This window comes from Pongo pygmaeus, chromosome 17 (genome assembly GCF_028885625.2).
Source record: "Pongo pygmaeus isolate AG05252 chromosome 17, NHGRI_mPonPyg2-v2.0_pri, whole genome shotgun sequence".
NCBI classification, from domain to species: Eukaryota; Metazoa; Chordata; class Mammalia; order Primates; family Hominidae; genus Pongo; species Pongo pygmaeus.
The window spans coordinates 60773651-60796350 of NC_072390.2; the positions used below are offsets into that span (position 1 = coordinate 60773651).

General features: G+C 42.1%; 1 protein-coding gene and 1 non-coding gene across 3 annotated transcripts; one reads left to right on the forward strand and one right to left on the reverse strand.

Annotated features, from left to right (window-relative positions):
- Positions 1-34: 34 nt before the first annotated feature.
- Positions 35-22604, forward strand: HAUS1 (HAUS augmin like complex subunit 1). Of its 2 annotated transcripts, XM_063653623.1 has the most exons (10): positions 52-150; positions 903-1077; positions 12405-12540; positions 14159-14293; positions 16733-16856; positions 17567-17632; positions 19098-19169; positions 20022-20069; positions 20925-21042; positions 22346-22604. In XM_063653623.1, exons 1-10 carry the CDS (start codon positions 121-123, stop codon positions 22348-22350), a joined length of 909 nt encoding a protein of 302 aa, XP_063509693.1. In that variant the 5' UTR covers positions 52-120; the 3' UTR covers positions 22351-22604. The 2 variants fall into 2 exon arrangements, with proteins under 2 accessions (XP_054316373.1, XP_063509693.1); XM_054460398.2 differs by lacking the exon at positions 20925-21042 and having other exon boundaries at positions 35-150.
- LOC129019179 (U6 spliceosomal RNA) lies at positions 15876-15983 on the reverse strand. Its single transcript, XR_008495532.1, has one exon. It is a non-coding gene; the product is annotated as a U6 spliceosomal RNA (small nuclear RNA).
- Positions 22605-22700: the final 96 nt, after the last annotated feature.

Below are 22700 nucleotides of genomic sequence, written 5' to 3' on the forward strand. Positions count from 1 at the left end.
CTCCCAGAAATCCCGGGCCAGGCGAGGGGCGGGTGCCAACGGCGTGTGGGCGGGGCCTAGGGAGTGAGCGCGGCGCATCTCCCGCTAGGAGTTCCTAGTAAAGTGGCGGGAGCCGCAGCTATGGAGCCACAGGAGGAGACAGAAATGCAGGTGCTGGGGCGGGAATGGGGATCGTTGGCCTCCTGGAAAACGCGTTTTTGACACCCCCGCGCCGCCAGGGGGTCTTCTGTGCGCGCCACGTCTACTTTTCTCTCCCCTATTCCACACCTCCGTCTTTTAGTGCCGCCGTCACTATCTGCAAGCCCCCAGTGCTTAGACCCTCCTGAAGGCCTTTCCGTTCCTGCCCGGGCCTCCCCTTGTTTGGATCTGGCCCGGGAGAGGCGTTGAGCAGCCCGTGTCAACAGACTTTGGAGTGGGACTTATGAAGCCAAACCCGCCTGCCGGTTTGCTGCTCAGACCGGCTGCTTCCACATCTGAGCTGCTTCCGCGCCCTGCATCCCAACACTGGAAGCCTCCCGGCGCGGCGGGGCTTCTGGTGATGGAGAGACAATTGCTTTTTTCAGAGTATGCACGGTCTAATAATGCGTTCGCATTATTATGGTCTATTAAGCTTTAAGGTTTTTCAAGCGAGGCAAATTGTTAGCCTGTACTGCTTTTGCAGATTTGGAAAAGAACGGATTGTTCTCTGGTAATTTTCAGTATTGTACGTTTCTTTGTGTACTTGCTCGCTTTTTATTTCCTGATATCTAGTATCTCCCTAAAGACAAGTGAGGTTGTGAAGTAGGACTCCAAAATAGTCACAGAAATCATTTAGTTTGCTTTTGATCACTTCTTTGTCATATTCTCATCGAGCCATTAGAGTAAACAAGGCTTATAATATTTGTCTTTCTTTTAATGATTAGGTTGCTGCGTGGTTAAAAAAAATATTTGGAGATCATCCTATTCCGCAGTATGAGGTGAACCCACGGACCACAGAGATTTTACATCACCTTTCAGAACGCAATAGGGTCCGGGACAGGGATGTCTACCTGGTAATAGAGGACTTGAAGCAGAAAGCAAGTGAATATGAGTCAGAAGGTGAGATTAAGTCCAGAGTTTTGAACGAGAATAAATAGATATAACCAAATTTTATAACGCTAAAGTATACAGGATTAATTTACTGTAGACTACTTGTTTTGCTCCTTTATTTTTCCCGGATTTTTCTTCCACTCTGTTATAGTAGTATTTTTTTTTTTTTTTTTTTTTTTTTAGACAATCTTTCTCTGTCGCCCAGGCTGGAGTGCAGCGGTGTGATCTCAGCTTACTGCAACCTCCGCTTCCTGGGTTCAAGTGATTCTCATGCCTCAGCCTCCCAAGTAGCTGGGACTACAGGCCTGCACCACCACAACCGGTTAATTTTTGTGTTTTAGTAGAGACAGGGTTTCACCATATTGGCCAGGCTGGTCTCGAACTCCTGACTTCAGGTGATCCGCCTGCCTCAGCCTCCCAAAGTGTTGGGATTATAGACATGAGCCACCCTGCCCGGCCAGTAGAAATTCTCTAAATAATAAATGTTATTATACTAAATATCTTATTGGTACTCTGGTAGCAAAACAGTAAGCCTTAAAAGAGTCTAAACTTGTTAGCCTGACACACAAGATGCCTTGTGGTTTTTTACTTATCTGTTTGGTCTGTTTCCAGTCTCCATGATTTAGTCATACGGACCTATCAGGACACCTGAGGCAGTGGCCATGAAATATGAGACTTGGACAAAATTGCTCTATGACTACGTATCAGGAGATTGCATTAGAATTTTCTGCTGGGCATATATAGTTTGAAAAAGTGCATTCAAGATGCCTATTGTTTTTATAATACAAACCACAAAAGTAAAGATTGACAAAAATCTTTTTAGGTACGAGAATACACCAAAGAGAGGAAGTGAGGACTGCATTTGCCCTATATTTAACCAGATGTATGGGATTTGTTACATATGATATTTTTAATATAGTGCAGTTTATAATATTTGATTCTATTGCATATGTGCATTTTTCCAGTTTTTTTTTAAAAATTAATATACAGCAGGGCCTGGTGCAGTGGGTCACACCTATAATCCCAGCACTTTGGGAGGCCAAGGTGTGCAGATCACTTGAGGCCAGGAGTTTGAGTCGAGCCTGGCCAAGATGGTAAAACCCCGTGCCTACTAAAAATACAAAAATTAGCCAGGTGTGGTGGTATGTGCCTGTAATCCCAGCTACTTGGGAGGCTGAGGCGGGAGAAATGCTTGAGCCTGGGAGGTGGAGGCTAAAGTGAGCAGATAGCACACCACTGCACTCTAGTCTGGGCAACAGAGTGAAACTCTGTCTCAAAAAATAATAATAATAATAATTAATTAAGAATTAACATACAGTAAAGTTGACTTTTTATTTTTGTGTACCATTTTAATACACTTAGAGTATAGAACCACTCCCACAATCTGAAATCACACACAGTCAGGTTGCAGAACAGTTCCATCACCCCAAAAACCTCCCCTGTGCCACTCCTTTATAGCCATATTCTCCCATATATGTGCTTTTAAAATTGTCTTTTTTTAAATGATTTTATTTTTGTAATTATTAAAATACAGTACAGAGAAAGGGACTTGGAACCCAGAAAAATCTCATTTTATAAGAGCTTTCTTTTTTGTCTATCATATACTGTAACCAAAAATCTAAGGATTTCAAAGTAAAATTATTTATGACTATCCTTAAATACCTTTCAGGGTGATACATATTAAATAACAAATGTTCTAACTAATGTATGCAAAATTTTAACACAATTTTTATGTTTAGGTATCTAGAAGAGCATTGCCACCATTGAGATCTGATAACTCTATACATCATTACTTCTCTTTTCTAAGTTTTTCCTTCTTTTATACGGTGAAAGTGTTGAGCAGAAAATGAAAAATATGTGGAACTTTATAACAAGTGTACATTCATGTGTCGTGTGTATTGGTAAAGAGTTTCAGCTTCCTCTGTTTGTGATTCTAAAAACTTAGTAGTAATGCCATATATAGCTCACTGGACTTGAATGACCTTTGAGTTAAAAATAATCCAAATCATTTTTTAGGTGCCGTTTTTATTTCTGCAAAGCACAGTTCTTTCTGCAAAGCACATGAGATTGGAACATTTTGGAAATATTTGCAGGAATTGGGAAAGGACATAAAACTTTTAGATGAAGTTTTGTTGTTGTTGTTGTTTTTGTTTTTTATAGTGGAGAGACAGAGTCTTCCTATTTTGCTCAGGCTGGTCTTGAACTCCTGGGTTCAAGTGATTCTCCCACCTCAGCCTACCAAGTAGCTGGGATTATAGGTGCACACCACGTGCCTGGCTGTGTGAAGATTTTTAATCATGAGGAATACAAATGAAACTATTGAAACTGTTCATTCTTCATGCCACCTGTTTGTCACTTGAGGAGGCAAATGAGAAGAAACTGCCCTGGCTAGAACCTCCAATACAATGTTGGATAGAATTGGCAAGTGCAGACTCCTTGTCTTGTCCCTAATCCTAGATGAGGGAATCCAGTCTTCACCATTAAGTGTAATGTTAGCTGTGGGATTTTTGTAGACACTCTTTGTCAAGTTGAGGGAATTTACTTCTTTTTTTTTTTTTTTGGGTAACGGAGTCTCGCTCTGTCGCTAATTTTGTATTTTTACTAGAGACAGTGTTTCACCGTGTTGCTCAGGCTGGTCTTAAACTTCTGACCCTGCCTTAGCCTCCCAAAGTGCTGCGATTTATAGGCGTGAGCAACCACTCCTGGCCCACTCTAATTTTTATTATTTCATTCCTTCAGCTTGCTTTAGGTTTAGTCTGCTCTTCTTTTTTCAGTGTCTTAAAATGGAAAGTTAGGCTATTGATTTGAGATCGTTCTTCTTTCTTAAAATAGGAATTTACAAGTATAAATTTCCCTCCACATACCGTTTGCAATGTATTTCATAAGTTTTGTTGCATTGTACTTTCATTTTCATTCATCTCAAAGTATTTTCTAATGTGTTTGATTTCATCTTTACCTGTTGGTTATTAGGAGTGTGTTGTTTAATTCCACTTTGTATTAGTCCATTCTCAAACTGCTGTAATGAACTACCTAAGACTGGGTATAAAGAAAAGAGGTTTAATTGACTTACAGTTCCACATGGCTGAGGAGGCCTCAGGAAACTTACAATCCTGGTTGAAGGTGAAGGGGAAGGAAGGCACGTCTTACTCACTATGCCAGAGCAGGAGAGAGAGAGACAGAGGGCACGAAGCTGGAAGTGCCACACTTTTAAACCATCAGATCTGGTGAGAACTCACTATCACGAGAACAGTAAGGGGAAGTCCGCCCCCATGATCTAACCACCTTCCAACAGTCCCCCCTCCCCTGACACGTGGGGATTACAATTCAGCATGAGATTTAGGTGGGGACACAGAGCCAAACTATATCACACGTATTTGTGAATTTCCTAAATTTCTTTGTTATTGATTTCTCATTTCATTTCATTATGACCAGAGAATACCTTGCATTATTTTGATCCTTTTAAATGTATTGACATTTGTTTTATGGCCCAGCATAAAGCTATTCTTTCCTGAAGAGTGTTCCATGTGCCCTTGAGAAGTACGTATATTCTCTTGTTGGGTGGAGTATTCTTTTTCTTTTCTTTTTTTTTTTCCTCCCGAGACAGAGTCATGCTCTGTCGCCCAGGCTGGAGTGCTTTGGTGCGATCTCAGCTCACTGCAACCTCCACCTCTTGGGTTCAAGCAATTCTCCTGACTCAGCTTCCTGAATAGCTAGGATTACAGGCACATGCCACCACGCTCAGGTAATTTTTGTATTCCTAGTAGAGACGGGGTTTCACCACGTTGGCCACACTGGTCTTGAACTCCTGACCTCATGATCCGCCCACCTCGGCCTCCCAAAGTGCTGGGATTATAGGTGTGAGCCACCACGCCCTGCCTCAGTTGCTTTTTTAATCAGTTAAGGGAAGAAAGTAGAAAAAATATGCATGTATGCTCTCTTTATAATTCCATAGTTACCATTACTTACAGTCTTTGTTTTTTCATGTGCATTCAGATTACCATTTGGGGCTATTTGATTTCAGCCTACAAAACTTCCCTTAGTTCTTGTAAGTTGAGTCTGCTAGCAACAGATTCAGTTTTCTTCTATCTAGCAGACTTTATTTTGTCCTTTTTTTTTTTTTTTTTTTTTTTTTCTGACACAGAGTCTTGCTCTGTCACCCAGGCTGATGTGCAGTGGCATGATCATAGCTCACTGCAGCCTCGAACTTCTGGGCTCAAGTGATCCCCCTGCCTCAGCCTCCCAAGTAGATAGGACTACAGGTGTGAATCACCATGCCCAGCTTATTTTTTAAAGTTTTTTTTTTGTTGTTATTGTTTTGTTTTTTTTTTAGATGGAGTTTCACTCTTGTTGCCCAGGCTGGAGTGCAATGGCGCAATCTCGGCTCATTGCAACCTCCACCTCCTGGGTTCAAGTGATTCTTCTGCCTCAGCTTCCCAGTAGCTGGGATTACAGGCATGAGCCACCACACCAGGCTAATTTTGTATTTTTAGTAGAGGCAGGGTTTCATCACGTTGGCCAGCCTGGTCTTGAACTCCTAACCTCAGGTGATCCACCCATCTGACCTCTCAAAGTGCTGGGATTACAGGTGTGAGTCACCGACCTGGCCTTTCAAATTTTTTTGTAGAGGTGGGATCTTGCTATTTTGCCTAGGCTGTGCCTTCATTTTTTAAAGGTAGTTTTGCTAGGTGTAGGGTTCTTGGTTGAAGATGTTTTTCTGTTTGAGCACTTTGAATGTGTTATTTCATTGTCTTCTGGCCTACATTATTTCACCAAGAAGTCAGCATTAATCTTACTGGGGTTTCTTTGTAAGTAACAGGTAGTTTTTCTCTTGCTGCTTTCAAGATTTTCTTTTTGTTTTTGAGACGGAGTTGCCCAGGCTGGAGTGCAGTGGCGCACTCTTGGCTCACTGCAACCTCCACCTCCTGGGTTCAAGCGATTCTCCTGCCTCAGCCTCCTGGGTAGCTGGGACTACAGGCGTGGGCCACCACGCCTGGCTAATGTTTTGTATTTTTAGTAGAAACAGGGTTTCACCGTGTTAGCCAGAATGGTCTTGATCTCCTGATCCGTCCACCTCGGCCTCTCAAAATGCTGGGATTACAAGTGTAAGCCAATGCACCCGGCCTCAAGATTTTCTTTTACTTCAGCATTTTTTACCCTAATATGTCTATTTGTAGTTCTCTTTACATTTATTTTACTTGGATTTGTTGAGCTTCCTGAATGTGTATATTATTGCTTTTGAATGAGCATGGTAAATTTTCAGCATTGTTTCTTATTATATTATTAATGTTATTATTTTTGAGACAGAGTCTCACTCTGTCACCCAGGCTGGAGTACAGGAGCGTGATCTCAGCTCACTGCCACCTCTGCCTCCCCAGCTCAAGCAATTCTGTCTCAGCCTCCTGAGTAGCTGGGCTTACAGGCATATGTCACCATACCTGGCTAATTTTTGTATTTTTAGTAGATACGGGGTTTCGCCATGTTGGCCAGGCTGGTTTTGAACTCCTGGCCTCAAGGGATCCTCCCACCTCAGCCTCCCAAAGTGCTAGGATTACAGGTGTGAGCCACAGCGCCCGGCCTAATTTTTGTATTTTTAATAGAGATAGGGTTTCACCATGTTGGCCAGGCTGGTCTTGAACCCCTGACCTCAAGTGATCTGCCTGCCTCGGCCTCCCACAGTGCTGGGATTACAGGCATTAACCACTGCACCCAGCTAATTTGTTATATTATTTTCACTTCTCTCTCTTTTCTCTCCTTCCGGTACTCCCATTGTGCCTATGTTGGTGTGCTTAATGGTGTTCCATATTTCTCTGTGGCTCTCTTCATTTTCTTTTCTTTTCTTTTTTTTTTTTTTTTTTTTTTGAGATGGAGTCTTGCCCTGTTGCCCAGGCTGGAGCGCAATGGCACGATCTCAGCTTACTGCAACCTCTGCCTCCCAGGTTCAAGCTATTCTCCTGCCTCAGCCTCCTGAGTAGCTGGGATTATAGGCATGTGCCACCACACCTGGCTAATTTTTTGTATCTTTAGTAGAGACAGGGTTTCACCATGTTGGCCAGGCTGGTCTCGATCTCCTGACCTCGTGATCCGCCAGCTTTGGCCTCCCAAAGTGCTGGGATTACAGGTGTGAACTACCGCACCTGGCCTTTCATTTTCCTTTGTTCTTTTCTTCTCTGTTCTTTGGCTTCCATATATATATATATATATATATATATATATATATGTATATATACACACACACGTATATATATCTGTGTGTGTATATATATTTTTTTGAGACAGGGTCTCACTGTGTTGCCCAGGCTGGAGCAGTGGTGGAATCTCAGCTCACTGCAGCCTTCACCTTCTGGGTCCAAGCGATTCTCATGCCTCAGTCTCCCAAGTAGCTAGGACTACAGGCATGCAACACTATGCCTGGCTAAGTTTTGTATTTTTAGTAAAGATAGGGTTTCACCATGTTGCCCAGGCTGGTCTCAAACTCCTGACCTCAAGTGATCTGCCTGCCTTGGCCTCCTAAAGTGCTGGGATTACAGGTGTGAGCCACCATGCCCAGCCCATAATATCTTTTGATCTATCTTCAAGTTCACTTATTCTTTCTTCTGCCGCTGCAAATCTAGCGTTAATTCTCTCTAGTGAATTTTTCAGTTCAGTTATTGCACTCTAGAATTCCCATTTAGTTCTTTTCTTACAATTTCTTTCTCTTCATTGATATTCTTTATTTGATGCAACATTGTCATCTTACCTCATGTTCCTTCTTTAATTTGGTTTCCTTTAATTCTGTGAACATGCTTATTACGATTGAAGTTTTTCCTAATAAAGCCAACATCTGGTCATTCTCACAGGCAGCTTCTGTTGCTTGCTTTTTTCTATTACAGTTCCTTTCTTGTTCTTTGCATTCCTCTTTTTTGTTGTTGTTGTTGTTGCTGGAAACTGGACATTTCAGACAACATATTGTATCCTTGCTAGGTACTAATCTTACTTCCTCCTGTTATTGTTATTGGCTTACCTGTCTGATTGCTAACTGGATTATTTTAATGAAGTCTGTTTATCCCCAACAGTGTTAAACTCCTGATGTTCCTCCTCAGGGAGACACATACTTGAGTATCCCCAAAGTCACTGAGTTGACAGCGTTTGGGTCAAGCTGACTTCCTCTCTTTCACTGAGCACACCTGACTGTAAAATTCCACTAATTGACAGCTGTTGTTTTCAACAATGCCCTGGGCATAAACTGCTCTACGAGCAATTCCGATCAAATTCTAGCTCCCTTAGAGGAATAGTTTCTGAGGTCAGTTAGATATTTGTTTTATCTTCCGGATGGCTCTCCTAGATGTCTTACTCACTACAAACTAACTGCCCTACAGTTTAGCCTGTATCTTGAATCTGCTCCCAATTTCTTTGACCACAACTTCTACTCTTTTTGAGATTGCCCTTAGGCTTGAACCTTTCTAAGCTCTGTTGCAAATGTTGTCAGTTCCTTTGGGAAGAGATGGAGAGCCATCTGTTTTATGACTTGCTTTTCCCATGAGGCAAAATCTCTGAACCCAGCCACTGGAGTTGGGGTTGGAGGTAGGTAGGGAAAATGTCGAGTTTCTCACTGAGTGATATGCCAGCTATAGGAACTGCTTGGTAGAGAGGGAGTGCGGCAGCCTTAGGTCCTCTTGGCTTGCCTCTCCTGGTGTGGAACCACCACCTCACTAGCCGGAGCAAGGGCCATTGGGACTCCAGTATTCTCAGCTTGCCTTACTCAAGGAGCTTCCATTCCAAGAGCAGTGGCTGGGCAGACATACCTCTCAACCACATCCCCCTGGGACTTGGATACAGTAGCAGATAGCTAGTGGCAGGATGAAAAACACTAAAGTCTTGCTTCTCCCAGGAAGAAAGCCTTCAAGCTGGGAGCTGGGAGCAAAGAAAGCCCTATGTTGACTGCAGCTGTCTGGAGTGGAGTCTCCGCCTCAGTGAGCTGGAAGGGAGGAGGGAGGGAGGAGTCTTGGTTCAAATACCACAAATTCTCAGTGTCCTTGCTGAGTTTTTATAGATTTTATTGAATAGTTGTTTCTTCATTTGCTGTGTACCCTTAGGACCATTTTTAGAGGCTTTAAATGGTTGGGTTTGTTTTCTTTCTTTCTTCTAATTTTCACAAGTTTCACAGAAGAGCGGGTCAGCCCAACTCCCACACTATTATGCTGGAAGTTGATCTCCTGGTCAATTGAATTTTGACAAGGGTGTAACAAGACAATTCAACAGAGAAAACAATAGCCTTTTCCACAAAAGGGACAACTGGATATCCATATGCTCAAGAATGAAGTTGGACTCAAACTCACACAAAATAAAAGAATTCTCTCAAAATGAATAAAGAGCCTAAAAAGGCCAGGCGCGGTGTAATCCCAGCACTTTGGGAGGCCGAGGTGGGTGGATCACCTGAGGTCAGGAGTTTGAGACCAGCTTCGCCAACATGGCGAAATCCCATCTCTACTAAAAACGCAAAAATTAGCCAGGCATGGTGGCATGTCCCTGTAATCCCAGCTACTAGAGGGGCTGAGGCAGGAGGATCACTTGAACCTGGGAGGCAGAGGTTGCAGTGAGCTGAGATTGTGCCACTGCACTCCAGCCTGGGAAACAGAGTGAGACTGCATCTCAAAAAAAAAAAAAAAAATTAGCCAGGGGTGGTGGTGCACTCCTGTAGTCCCAGCTACTTGGGAGGCTGAGGTGGGAGGATTGCTTGAGCCCGGGAAGCAGAGGTTGCAGTGAGCCAATATCGTGCCACTACACTCCAGCTTGGGTGACAGTGTGAGACCCTGCCTCAAAAAAAAAAGCCTAAAAAATATGAGCTAAACCTAAAATGCATAGAAGGCAACAAAGGTATATACCCTTGTAAACTTGGATTTGGCATTGATTTCTTGGATAGGATGCCAAAAGCACAAGCAACAAAATAAAAAGTACATAAATTAGACATCATCAAAATTTAAAACTTTTGTTCTCAAAGGACACCATCAAGAATATGAAAAGACAGGCTGGGTGTCGTGGCTCACACCTATAATCTCAGCACTTCGGAAGGCTGAGGCAGGTGGATCACCTGAGTCTCAAGTTCAAGACCAGCCTGGCCAACCCTGTCTCTACTAAAAATACAAAAATTAGCTGGGTGTGGTGGCACATGCCTGTAATCCCATCTACTTGGGAGGCTGAGGCATGAGGATCACTTGAACCTGGGAGGCGGAGGTTGCAGTGAACCGAGATCATGCCACTGCACTCCAGCCTGAGTAACAGAGTGAGACTGTCTCAGAAAAAGGGAAGGGGAGGGGAGAGGAGGGGAGGGGAGGGGGAAAAAGGAAAGAAAGAATATGAAAAGAGACAGTCCTCAGAATGGGAGAAAATATTTGTAAACATATCTGATATGGGACTTGTATCTACAACATGTAAAGAACTCTTACAACTCAATAATAAAGCCTGGGCACAGTGGCTCACACCTGTAATCCCACCACTTTGGGAGGCTGAGGCGGACAGACTGCTTGAGCCCAGGAGTTTGAGGTCAGCCTAGGCAACATGGCGAAACTACATCTCTAAAAAATTACCAAAATTAGCCAGGCATGGTGGTGCACACCTGTAGTCTCAGCTACCTGGGAGGCTGAGGTGGGAGGATCACTTGAGCCCAGGAGGTGGAAGTTGCAGTGAGCCGAGATTGTACCACTGTACTCCAGCCTGGGTGACAGAGCGAGACCCTGTCCCAAAAAAAAACAATAACAACAAAAAACAAAACCTCAATAATAAAAAGACAACCCAATTTTAAAATGGGCAAGGGGTATACACAGACATTTCTCCTACGAAGATACACAAATGGTCACAAAGCACGGCATCATTAGTCATCAGAGAAATTCAAATCAAAGCCACAGTGCTAGGCTGGGCACAGTGGCTCACGCCTGTAATGTCAACACTTTGGGAGGCCAAGGCAGGCAGATAGCTTGAGTCCAGGAGTTCAAGACCAGCCTGGGCAACATGGCAAAACACCATCTCCACAAAAAAATACAAAAATTAGCCGGGTATAGTGGTCCACAGGTACCTGTGAGGCCAAGGTGGGAGGATCATCTGAGATCGTGCCACTGTTCTTCATCCTGGATGACAGAGTGAGACCCTGTCTCAAGAAAACAAATACCACAGTGCCACTTCACACTCACTAGGATGGCTATAATCAAAAAGACATATTGCAACTGTTGGAGAAGATGTGGAAAATTGGAGCCTTCATCACTTCTAGTGGGAATGTAAAATCATACAATCACTTTGGAAAACAATCTGACAGTTCCTAAAATGTTTAAACATAGAGTTAACATATGACCATCAATTCCACTTATACCCAAGAGAAATGAAAACATGTTCATATCAAAACCTAACATTTACTGAATGAATGTTTTTAGCAGCATTTATAATAGCCAAAATGTGGAAACAACCCAAATGTCCATCAGTGGTTAAGTGGATAAATAAAATGTGATATGTCCATATAATGGAATATTATTCAGCCATAAAAAGAATGAAGTACTGGTACATGCTGTGGCATGGATGAACCTTGAAACTATTGTGAGAGAAGCTAGTCACAAAGGACCACACATCTTATGATACCATTCATATGAAATGTCCCAAATAGGCAAATGAATAAAGACAGGAAGTGGTTGCTAGGGTTTCATGGGTTGGGAGATTAGGAAGTGATGACTAAGGGGGCCGGGCATGGTGGCTCACACCTGTAATCCTAGCACTTTGGGAGGCCAAGGCTGGCAGATCACCTGAGGTCAGCCTGGGCAACCTAGTGAGATCCGGTCTCTATAAGAAAAAATAAACCGGGGGCAATGGCTCACGCTTGTAATCCCAGCACTTTGGGAGGCCAAAGTGGGCGGATCACGAGGTCAGGAGTTTGAGACCAGCCTGGCCAATACGGTGAAACTCCATCTCTACTAAAAATACAAAAGAAAATCAACCGGGCGTGGTGGTGGGCGCCTGTAATCCCAGTTACTCAGGAGGCTGAGGCAGGAGAATCACTTGAACCCGGAAGGCAGAGGTTGCAGTGAGCTGAGATCGTGCCACTGGACTCCAGCCTGGGCAACAGAGCGAGACTCCATTTCCAAAAGAAAAAAAAAAGAAAAAGAAAGTGATGACTAAGGGATGTAGAGTTTCTTTTTGGAGTGATGAAAATGTTTTTAAGAATAGGTTGTACTGATGGGGATACAACTAAAAGCCACTGAATTACATACATACCTTAGGTGGGTGGATTATATGGTATGTGAATTATGTCTTGATAAAGCTGTTAAAAATTTTTTAAAAAAGCAAACAGTCACTGTGGAACTCTTTCATGTTTTTAGCCAAGTATCTTCAAGACCTTCTCATGGAGAGTGTGAATTTTTCCCCCGCCAATCTCTCTAGCACTGGTTCCAGGTATCTGAATGCTTTGGTTGACAGTGCGGTGGCCCTTGAAACAAAGGATACCTCGCTAGCTAGGTAATTCTTATGACAGTTTTAATTTCTGCAATCATATCTGCTATAAGGTCTTAAAGACTTTGTGTTCTCAGCATAATTCTATATGAAAAATTGGCAATAAATACAAAGCACTGAATTTAGTTACTTCATGTCTTTGCCAGTGAGTATAATTAATTTGGATAAATATGGTATTGGTTAATTTTTAGTATTTTCTTCTTCCAGGATTAGGTTTATGAAGGGTGGTTCTCATGTATATTTGGAAAGGGGTTAATATCACATTGTTCCCTGTGTATAATAAGAAAGATAGTAGGCTAAATGATTTGGTTGAGCATAGTAAATTTTGGTTATGTCTACCTTTTTGTTAAGTAGGTCAGGAATTTTCATTCTTTTTAACAGGCGTTTTACTTATATAATAACATGATTCTTCCAACAACCTTTAGAGGAAACTGAGGGTCAGGAGGTGTGGGTTAAATAATTTCTCCGAGCTACTAAATGGCAGAGCTGAGATTCGAAACCAGTCTTATAAAGTTCATATGACTACCACTTTTGGCCGTATCTTAGCTAGGACTACTAATATTTTGTTTTTGTTTTTGAGACAGAGTCTCGTTCTGTCACCCAGGCTGGAGTGCAGTGGCGTGATCTCGGCTCACTACAACCTCTGCCTCCCGGGGTAAAGCAATTCTCCTACCTCAGCCTCCCAAATAGCTGGGATTACAGGCGCCTGCCACCATGCCTGGCTAATTTTTTTGTATTTTTAGTAGAGACGGGGTTTCACCATGCTGGCCAGGCTGGTCTCAAACTCCTGACCTTGTGATCTACCCACCTCTGCCTCCCAAAGTGCTGGGATTACAGGCGTGAGCCACTGCGCCCGGTAGGACTACAAATATTAGTACAACTTATCATAATCAGAGAACAACACAGCAGAACAGCTTACCTGTCAATTTAAAGGCAATTTATATATAAGCTCAAAGAGTAGTGTTTTAGGTATAAGAACATGCCTACTGTATGGCAGCAGGAATCTAGACTTGAATTAAATAAGTTCAGCAGATAACAAATACCAGTTGTATGTTAGTTGTATAAGCACTGGGGAAGCAGGGATGAATCATATAATTTCTTGCCTTTTTTTTTTTTTTTTTACAAATAATGTGTATTTTAGAATTTTTTAAACTCTTTTTTAATACTTACATACTATCGTACAACTTAAAGTCACATTATGTTTTGTGCCTTCTTACTATAGCTCTGGTATAACTGGGGAAGCGAGATGAATACGATAGTAACTTCCTTAAAGAACAGTCTCTGCTTACAGTCAAAATAAGGGAGATAGAAATGTAACTATAACATAGTGTGACAGCTGTAACAGTAAAAGTATGTACAAGGTATAGCTGGGTAGTACAGAGAAGGAGGTAGTTAATGCCAGGATGACAGGGACACTCATCTGAGTTTTGAAGGAACAAATGGAACTTTACCGAATGAAGAAGGGCATTCCAGGCAATGGGAACAGTGTGTAAAAAAATGCATAAGGGTATGAACAGGATGGTTATATAAAAATCTACACAGCAATAAAGTCATTTTTAGCAATGAGGAGTAATTATAATTTTTGCCCATTAAGCCCATGTATATGACCAGATTCTTCTTTTAGTTTTATCCCTGCAGTGAATGATTTGACCTCTGATCTCTTTCGTACCAAATCCAAAAGTGAAGAAATCAAGATTGAACTGGAAAAACTTGAAAAAAATCTAACTGCAACTTTAGTATTAGAAAAATGTCTACAAGAGTAAGTAATTGAGTTCAAAGTGGTGACAACTGATAAATAAGGGAGTAATAGGACATTGTCAAATTTAGTTTTGGCAGTAGGTATGATTTTAAAAAGATTAGGAAATGGGGTCCATAAAACATTTTTTTAAGTAGAATGATTAGTGGAGCTGGAGATGGTTGGATATAGACTTTTTCAGCTTTTTTTTTTTTTTTTTTTTTTTTGAGACAGAGTCTCGCTCTGTCACTCAGGCTGGAGTACAGTGGCACGATCTCAGCTCACTGCAACCTCCACCTCCCGGGTTCAAGTGATTCTCCTGCCTCAGCCTCTTGAATAGCTGGAATTACAGGCATAAGCCACCACGCCGAGCTAATTTTGTATTTTTAGTAGAGACGGGGTTTCTGCATGTTGGTCAGGCTGGTCTTGAACTCCTGACCTCAGGTGATCTGCCCACCTCGGTCTCCCAAAGTGCTGGGATTACAGGCGTGAGCCACCGCGCCCAGCCTGACTTTTTCAGCTTTTACTTCATACAATTTTACTTCATACAATTTCTTACCTTATTTTTTTTTTCTTTTTGAGATGGAGTCTCGCTGCGACACCCAGGCTGGAGTGCAATGGTGCAATCTTGGCTCACTGCAACCTCCACTTCCCGGGTTCAAGCGATTCTCCTGCCTCAGCCTCTGCAGTAGCTGGGACTACAGGTGCACACCACCACGCCCAGCTGATTTTTGTGTTTTTAGTAGAGACAGGGTTTCACCATATTGGCCAGGTTGGTCTGGAACTCCTGACCTCAAGTGGTCCACCTGCCTTGGCTTCCCAAAATGCTGGGATTACAGGCATGAGCCACCGCACCCAGCCTCTTGCCTTTTCTTAAAAACAAATAATGTGGGTTTTAGAATTTTGAAAAGGTATGTGATTTTTTTAATACTTGTAAACTACCATACAACTTAAAGTCACATTATGTTTTGTTGTGCATTCTTGCTATAGCTATGGTATCCCTCTTATGATACTTTAGGCCTTTTTCAGTTCCTTTTTGCCCCAGAGATTAGGGCCTATAGATCAGGAGTATGTGTATATATGCACAAGTAATTTGGTGGTATGTAAATTTATTCAACGAATATTGACTACATATGTGCAAGGCACTGTCATGTCACGTTTCTTTTTATTTATTTATTTACTTATTTTATTTATTTATTTTGTTGAGACAGAGTTTCTCTCTTGTGTCACCCAGGCTAGAGTGCAATGGCGCGATGTCAGCTCACTGCACCCTCCGCCTCCCAGATTCAAGTGATTCTCCTGCCTCAGCCTTTCAAGTAGCTGGGATTACAGGCACCTGCCACCACACTCAGCTAATTTTTTTGTATTTTTAGCAGAGACGGGGTTTCACCATGTTGGCCAGGCTGGTCTCAAACTTCATGTCACATTTAGTACAGAGGTTTTTAGGACCTCCTATTTCAAATTGGCTTCAGGATATGTTAAATTATTATTATTATTATTTTAAACAAAATTCACAGTTTAGGTTGAAATAAACTATACAAAATTGACTTTCTTTGCCAAAAATAACAGCAATATTTTCCATATTATTTCTAGATAAGCCACAAAACAAAATATGGAACGCTTCACAAATTTACACATCTTCCTTGTGCAGAAGCCACTCTAATTTTCTCTGTGTTGTTCTAATTTTAGTATATGAGCTGCCAAAGTGAGCAGCAATTTTTTTTTGAATGGCTGATTTACTTTCTTCAAGAATAATTGGCTTACGTTAATTGTAAAATTGTTGTAAACCTGGGCAGCATAGTAAGACTGTCTCTACAAAAAAGTTATTTATTTTATTATTTTTTAAAATTTGAGATGGAGTCTTACTCTACCACCCACGCTGGAGTGCAGTGGTACAATCTCAGCTCATTGCAACCTCTGCCTCCCAGGTTCAAGTGATTCTCCTGCCTCAGCCTCCCGAGTAGCCAGGATTATAGGCGCATGCCACCATGCCTGGCTAATTTTTGTATTTTTAGTAAAGACAGGGTTTCACCATGTTGGCCAGGCTGGTCTCGAACTCCTGGCCTCAGGTGATCTGCCCGTCTTGGCTTCCCAAAGTGCTGGGATTATAGGTGTAAGCCACTGTGCCTGGCCATCTACAAAAAATTTAAAAATTAGCCAGGCATAGTGCCATGTGTCTGTAGCCCTAGCTATTTGGGAGGCTGAGGTGGGAGGATCACTTGAGCCAAGGAGCTTGAGGCTGCGGTGATCACACCACTGCGTTCAAGCCTGGGTGACAGACCAAGACCTCATCTCTTTAAAAAAAAAAAAAAAAAACCCAGAGTGCAACATGGAGGGGAAAATGACCTGGTTACCAACTCTTGGCCAAACCAGCATTGAACCCAAAAGTAGTAGAGTTTCTATTATACAATACTTTTACTGAGAAGAAGAAGAAGAAAATGTTTTTAATTTTGCTTTTTAAAGGGATGTCAAGAAAGCAGAATTGCATCTGTCTACAGAAAGGGCCAAAGTTGATAATCGTCGTCAGAACATGGACTTTCTAAAAGCAAAGTCAGAGGAATTCAGATTTGGAATCAAGGCTGCAGAGGTTTGTATGAAGGACTGAATATAGTTAGCTCTCTTCAGCCTTATTTTTTACCATAATCCTCACAGCTAGGCATTATTATTCCCTTTTTACAGATGAGAGGACTACAGAGAAGTTGGTAACTTGCCCAAGATTACATAGCTATTATAGTAAGGAGATCGAGATTCAAACTCAGGCATTCAGGCTCTGAAACTCAGGCCTTACACACTGCACCCATCTTGTCACAAATGCGTGAGTGTGGAAAGGATTCACATGTAACGTACAAATGCTTAGATACATGTACAGTTTTTCATTTATACTTGTAGCTCCTCTTTACTGTGTTATATGTTAAAAATATTTGATGGGCTGGGCACGGTGGCTCACGCCTGTAATCCCAGCACTTTGGGAGGCCAAGGTGGGCGGATCACGGGGTCAGGGGATTGAGACCATCCTGGCTAACACAGTGAAACCCCGTCTCTACTAAAAATACAAAAAATTAGCCGGGCGTGGTGGTGGGCGCCTGTAGTCCCAGCTACTCGGGAGGCTGAGGCAGGAGAATGGCACGAACCCAGGAGGTGGAGTTTGCAGAGAGCCGAGATTGTGCCACTGCACTCCAGCCTGGGCGACAGAGCAAGACTCCGTCTCAAAAAAAAAAAGAAGAAAAAGAAAAATAATTGATGGTGGTCACTTTTGAAATAATTTTTTAACTGAACTCCTTTTTTTGGTAATTGTAGGAGCAACTTTCAGCCAGAGGCATGGATGCTTCTCTGTCTCATCAGTCCCTAGTAGCACTATCAGAGGTGAGCTTATTTTAACCTAATTTAACTTTCTTTAAAATTTTACTCCACAGTCTGCTTTTTCATTTGTTTCTTTTTATTCGGCTTTTATTCACTGTAGACCTGATTTCTTTTCCTTTACCTTTGTACTTTATATTCACTGGTATTTATATCTTTTATTCCTTGTTTAGCTTTATATGCCCTCACATTTGCATGGTTTCCTTTTTATTATAAGTTAGAAACTCTGCTGGAGTCACTTATGTATTATTGATGTATTTATTAAACAAATTTATTGAAGGACCATGAGCTAATCATCTAGGTGCTCCCCTTTCTTCTCTTTCAGTAGACAGTAAAATGTAGGTCTCCAAACTCCTGTAGTTACCAAATGCAATTCTGGGATTTTAGGTTATATAAAGGTTTTACCTGTTTTGGTGGGAAGAGAGAGAAATAGAGGGTTTTGTTTTGTTTTATTATTCTTAACGTTTTTCATACTTCGTTCTTGGAATCTAATGTTGCCAATTCATAAATATGTATTTGGGATTCTAGTTCTTCCTTTACATTTTTTTCCCCTTGTTTTAATAAATAGAATGGGAGTCTTGCTATGTTGCCCAAGCTGGTCTCAAACTCCTGGGCTCAAGTGATCCTCCCACCTTGGCCTCCCAAAGTGCTGGGGTTAGAAGTGTAAGCCACCACACCCAGCCTCCTTTATGTTTTGATTCCTCTTAATCACGTTCTTTTCTATTCTTAGACAGTATACTTCAATCCTATTGTTAATAAATGGGAGCAAAGGCCAGGCATGGTGGCTCATACCTGTAATCCCAGTACTTTGGGAGGCAGAGGCAGGAAGATTACTTAAGCCCAAGAGTTTGAGACCTGCCTGGCCAAAATGGCAAAACCTCATCTCTACTAAAAATGCAAAAATTAGCCGGGCATGGTGGCACATGCCTGTAATCCCATCTATTCAGGAGGCTGAGGCAGGAGAAAGGAGAATCACTTGAACCCAGGGGGCGGAGGTTGCAGTGAGCCGAGATCGCGCCACTGCACTCCAGCCTGGGTGACATAGCAAGACTCTATCTCAAAAAAAAAAAAAAAAAAAAAAAATTAGCCAGGCATGGTGGTACACGCCTGTGGTCCCAGCTACCTGGGAGGCCGAGGCAGGAAGATTGGTTGAGCCGAAGAGTTTGAGGCCACCATAAGCCATGATGGTACCACTGCACTCCAGCCTGGGCAACACAGAGAGACTCCATCTCAAAAAATAATAATAATAATAATAATAATTAAATAAGAATATAACTTTCCTATTTTAAGCATCTAACAGGTGTTGTTTCTATTTGGAGTGAGTTTGTCTGTCTTTGAAGCTCTTTATTCGATAACGTTATTTAAAATATGCTAATGTTAATGCTTTGTTGTGTTTTATTTCAGAAATGGACAGTATTAGTTGCATTGTGAATGTTTCTATTACTCTGTGACTGTGTTCTTTTACCCCCAGAAACTGGCAAGATTAAAGCAACAGACTATACCTTTGAAGAAAAAATTGGAGTCCTATTTAGACTTAATGCCGGTAATAGTTTTCACGAATTAAAAAAACAATTATTTCCTCCAACCTTCCCTAAGGGTACATGACCATGAAAATAGTGTGTTTAGGCCAGGCGTGGTGGCTCACACCTGTAATCTCAGCACTTTGGGAGGCCAAGGCAGGCTGATGACCTGAGGTCAAGAGTTAGAGACCAGCTTGGCTAACATGGTGAAACCCCGTCTCTACTAAAAATACAAAAATTAGCTGGACCCAGTGGTGTGCACCTGTAGTCCCAGCTACTCAGGAGGCCGAGGCTGGAGAATCACTTGAACCCTGGGAGGCAGAGGTTTCAGTGAGCTAAGATCGTGCCACCACACTCCAGCCTGCTCAACAGAGCAAGACTCCATCTCAAAAAAAAAGGCCGGGCATGATGATTTATGCCTGTAATCCCAGCATTTTGGGAGGCCGAGGCGGGCGGATTACGAGGTCAGGAGTTCGAGACCAGCCTGACCAACATGGTGAAACCCCATCTCTACTGAAAATACAAAAATTAGCCAGGCGTGGTGGTGGGCGCTTATAATCCCAGCTACTCAGGATACAGGCAGGAGAATCGCTTAAACCCAGGAGGCAGAGGCTGCAGTGAGCCAAGATTGAGCCACTGCACTCCAGTCTGGGCAACAGAGTGAGACTCCGTCTCAAAAAAAAAAAAAAAAAAAACCAAAGAAAATAATGTGTTGGTTTTTAAAGGTTTAAAGTCAGTGGTAAATTTCAGTGTTATATGTACATTGGGTATCCCTCTGGGAGGCTTTTTGCCTTTTGAAAAGGATTATGGCATTATTTTTCTCCATGAGTCTGAATTGAGGCAATATAACCTTTCCTTGTTTTTTTTTTTTAAAGAATCCATCTCTTGCTCAAGTGAAAATTGAAGAAGCAAAGCGAGAACTAGTAAGTAGTTCCTGTAATTTTTTCAGATTTTTTTAAAAAGAAAATAAATGCTAATATACCTAAAGTCCTCTTCATCCTTCTTTCCTTTCTCCTCAGTGGTAAACTGCAGTCCTAAAGTTACTGTGTATCATTCTCCTGCATCTTTTAATACTTTTTTGGCTGTGTACGTGTGTATATATTTTTTCCATTAAGAAACATATAGTAGCCGGGCACAGTGCCTCACACCTGTAATCCCAGCACTTTGGGAGGCCGAGGCGGGCGGATCACCTGAGGTCAGGAGTTCAAGACCAGCCTGGCCAACATGGGAAAACCCTGTCTCTACTAAAAATACAAAAATAAGCTGGGTGTGGTGATGCGTGCCTGTAATCCCAGCTACTCGGGAGGCTAAGGCAGGAGAATCACTTGAACCTGGGAGGTGGAGGTTGCAGTGAACTGAGATCACACCACTGCACTCCAGCCTGGGGAACAGAGCAAGACTGCCTCTCAAAAAACAAAAAAACACATAGTAGTATTTTATGCCTTTTAAAATTTTGTGTAGATTTCCCTAGTGGAAAAAGGGGGATATATTGAGAGATACAGAATATTCTAGGCAAAAAGAATTTGCAAAGGCATATAAGCTGAAACATGGAGGACTTACTCAAGCTGTAGCAAGTGATAAAGTCCGGCTGCTTAGAAACATGAAATGTAAGATAAAGTTGGAAAAGGTCAATTGGTTTATGATGTAGAGGGCCTTAACATATAAAGAGTGTTGAACTTAGAGGATGTAGGGACCACAGAAAGCTGCTGTGTGTTTCCTTGTTTTTTAAGCTCAAGAGAAATATGATCAAAGCTATGCTTTTTTTTTTTTTGAGACAGAATCTTGCTGTGTCCTCCAGACTAGAGTGCAGTGGTATTATCTTAGCTCACTGCAACCTCCGCCTCCCAGGTTCAAGCGATTCTCATGCCTCAGCCTCCCGAGTAGCTGGGATTACAGGTGTGTACCACCATGCCTGGCTAATTTTTGCGTTTTTATTTATTTATTTATTTATTATTATTTTGAGACGGAGTCTTGCTCTGTTGCCCAGGCTGGATTGCAATGGCATGATCTCAGATCACTGCACCCTCCACCTCCCAGGTTCAAGTGATTCTCCTGTCTCAGCCTCCTGAGTAGCTGGAACTACAGGCACCTGCCACCACGCCTGGCTAATTTTTATATTTTTAGTAGGACAGGGTTTTGCTATGTTGGCCAGGCTGGTCTTGAACTCTTGACCTCAGGTGATCCACCCGCCTCAGCCTCCCAAAGTGCTGGAGTTAACAGGCGTGAGCCACCGTGCCTGGCCAAATTTTTGTATTTTTTAGTAGAGACAGGGTTTCACCATGTTGGCCAGGCTGGTCTCCAACTCCTGACCTCAAGTAATCCACCTGCTTTGGCCTTCCAAAGTGCTGGCATTACAGGCATGAGCCACCGTGCCTGGTCAAAGCTATACTTTTTGATCAGGTTAGTGCTTTAGAAGATTATTCTGTAGCCAGTGTTTAGGGTAGATTGGGAGAAAGAAAATTGCAGAAACCAATTAGCTTATTTAGGCCAGATAAGAAGTAATGAGGACAGTGGCAATGAAAATGGAAAAGAGGCCGGGTGCAGTGGCTCACACCCGTAATCCCAGCACTTTGGGAGGCCAAGGTGGGTGGATCAAAAGGTCAAGAGTTCACGACCAACCTGGCCAAGATGGTGAAACCCCATCTCTACTAAAAATCCAAAAAAAATTAGCCAGGCATGGTGGTGGGCGCCTGTAATCTCAGCTAGTCGGGAGACTGAGGTAGAGAATTGCTTGAACCCGGGAGGCAGAGGTTGCAGAGTGAGCCGAGATTGTCCCACTGTACTCCAGCCTGGGCGACAGAGTGAGACTGCGTCTCAAAAAAAAAAAAAGAAAGAAAGAAAGAAAAAAAAAACAGAAAAGAGGTGATGTGAGTGACATTGTGGAAGCACATTGTTTTAGTAGCAAAGGCCAGAAAAATTTATTCATATGTCATTACAGATTTCTCTCTCTCTAAAGGCTTTTTTCCTTCCCTTCACATGTTTCTTAGAATCACTTAGGAGTCTGAGTGCTTTTGGAGGGGAAGAGAGGAGATGTAAAAGCAAGAGAATATCTAAAAGCATATTTGATATTCATAATGGTATTTTTAAAATTTTTTGTTTTAATGTTTCCTTTTTTGCTTCCCTTATTTTAAATAACATTAAATAAAGGTTAGAGCATCTGTTTTATGTTCTTATTTATGGTATGTCTTTCTTCCTGTAGGATAGCATTGAAGCTGAACTTACAAGAAGAGTAGACATGATGGAACTGTAACAAGAACCAAATAAACATCCTTTTCCCTAACAAAGTAAATCGAATAGGACTTTACAGAGTTCTTTTTCCTCTTGGCATTTCCTAATAACAGAATTTTCTGTGTTCCTAGATTACAGAATATCATAATTGATAGAATATGGTTTCTTACTGTGTGTTGCATTTTTGTGCCCAAATACATAGTTTTCATATTAAAAAGCCTTTTCTCTTACTTTGTTTCTGTGTGGTTGGTGGTTAAGAATCCTTCAGTAGCTCTACAAGGCAAACGTTACTACAGTTGTGCATGTATTCATTAGGTCAGCTACAG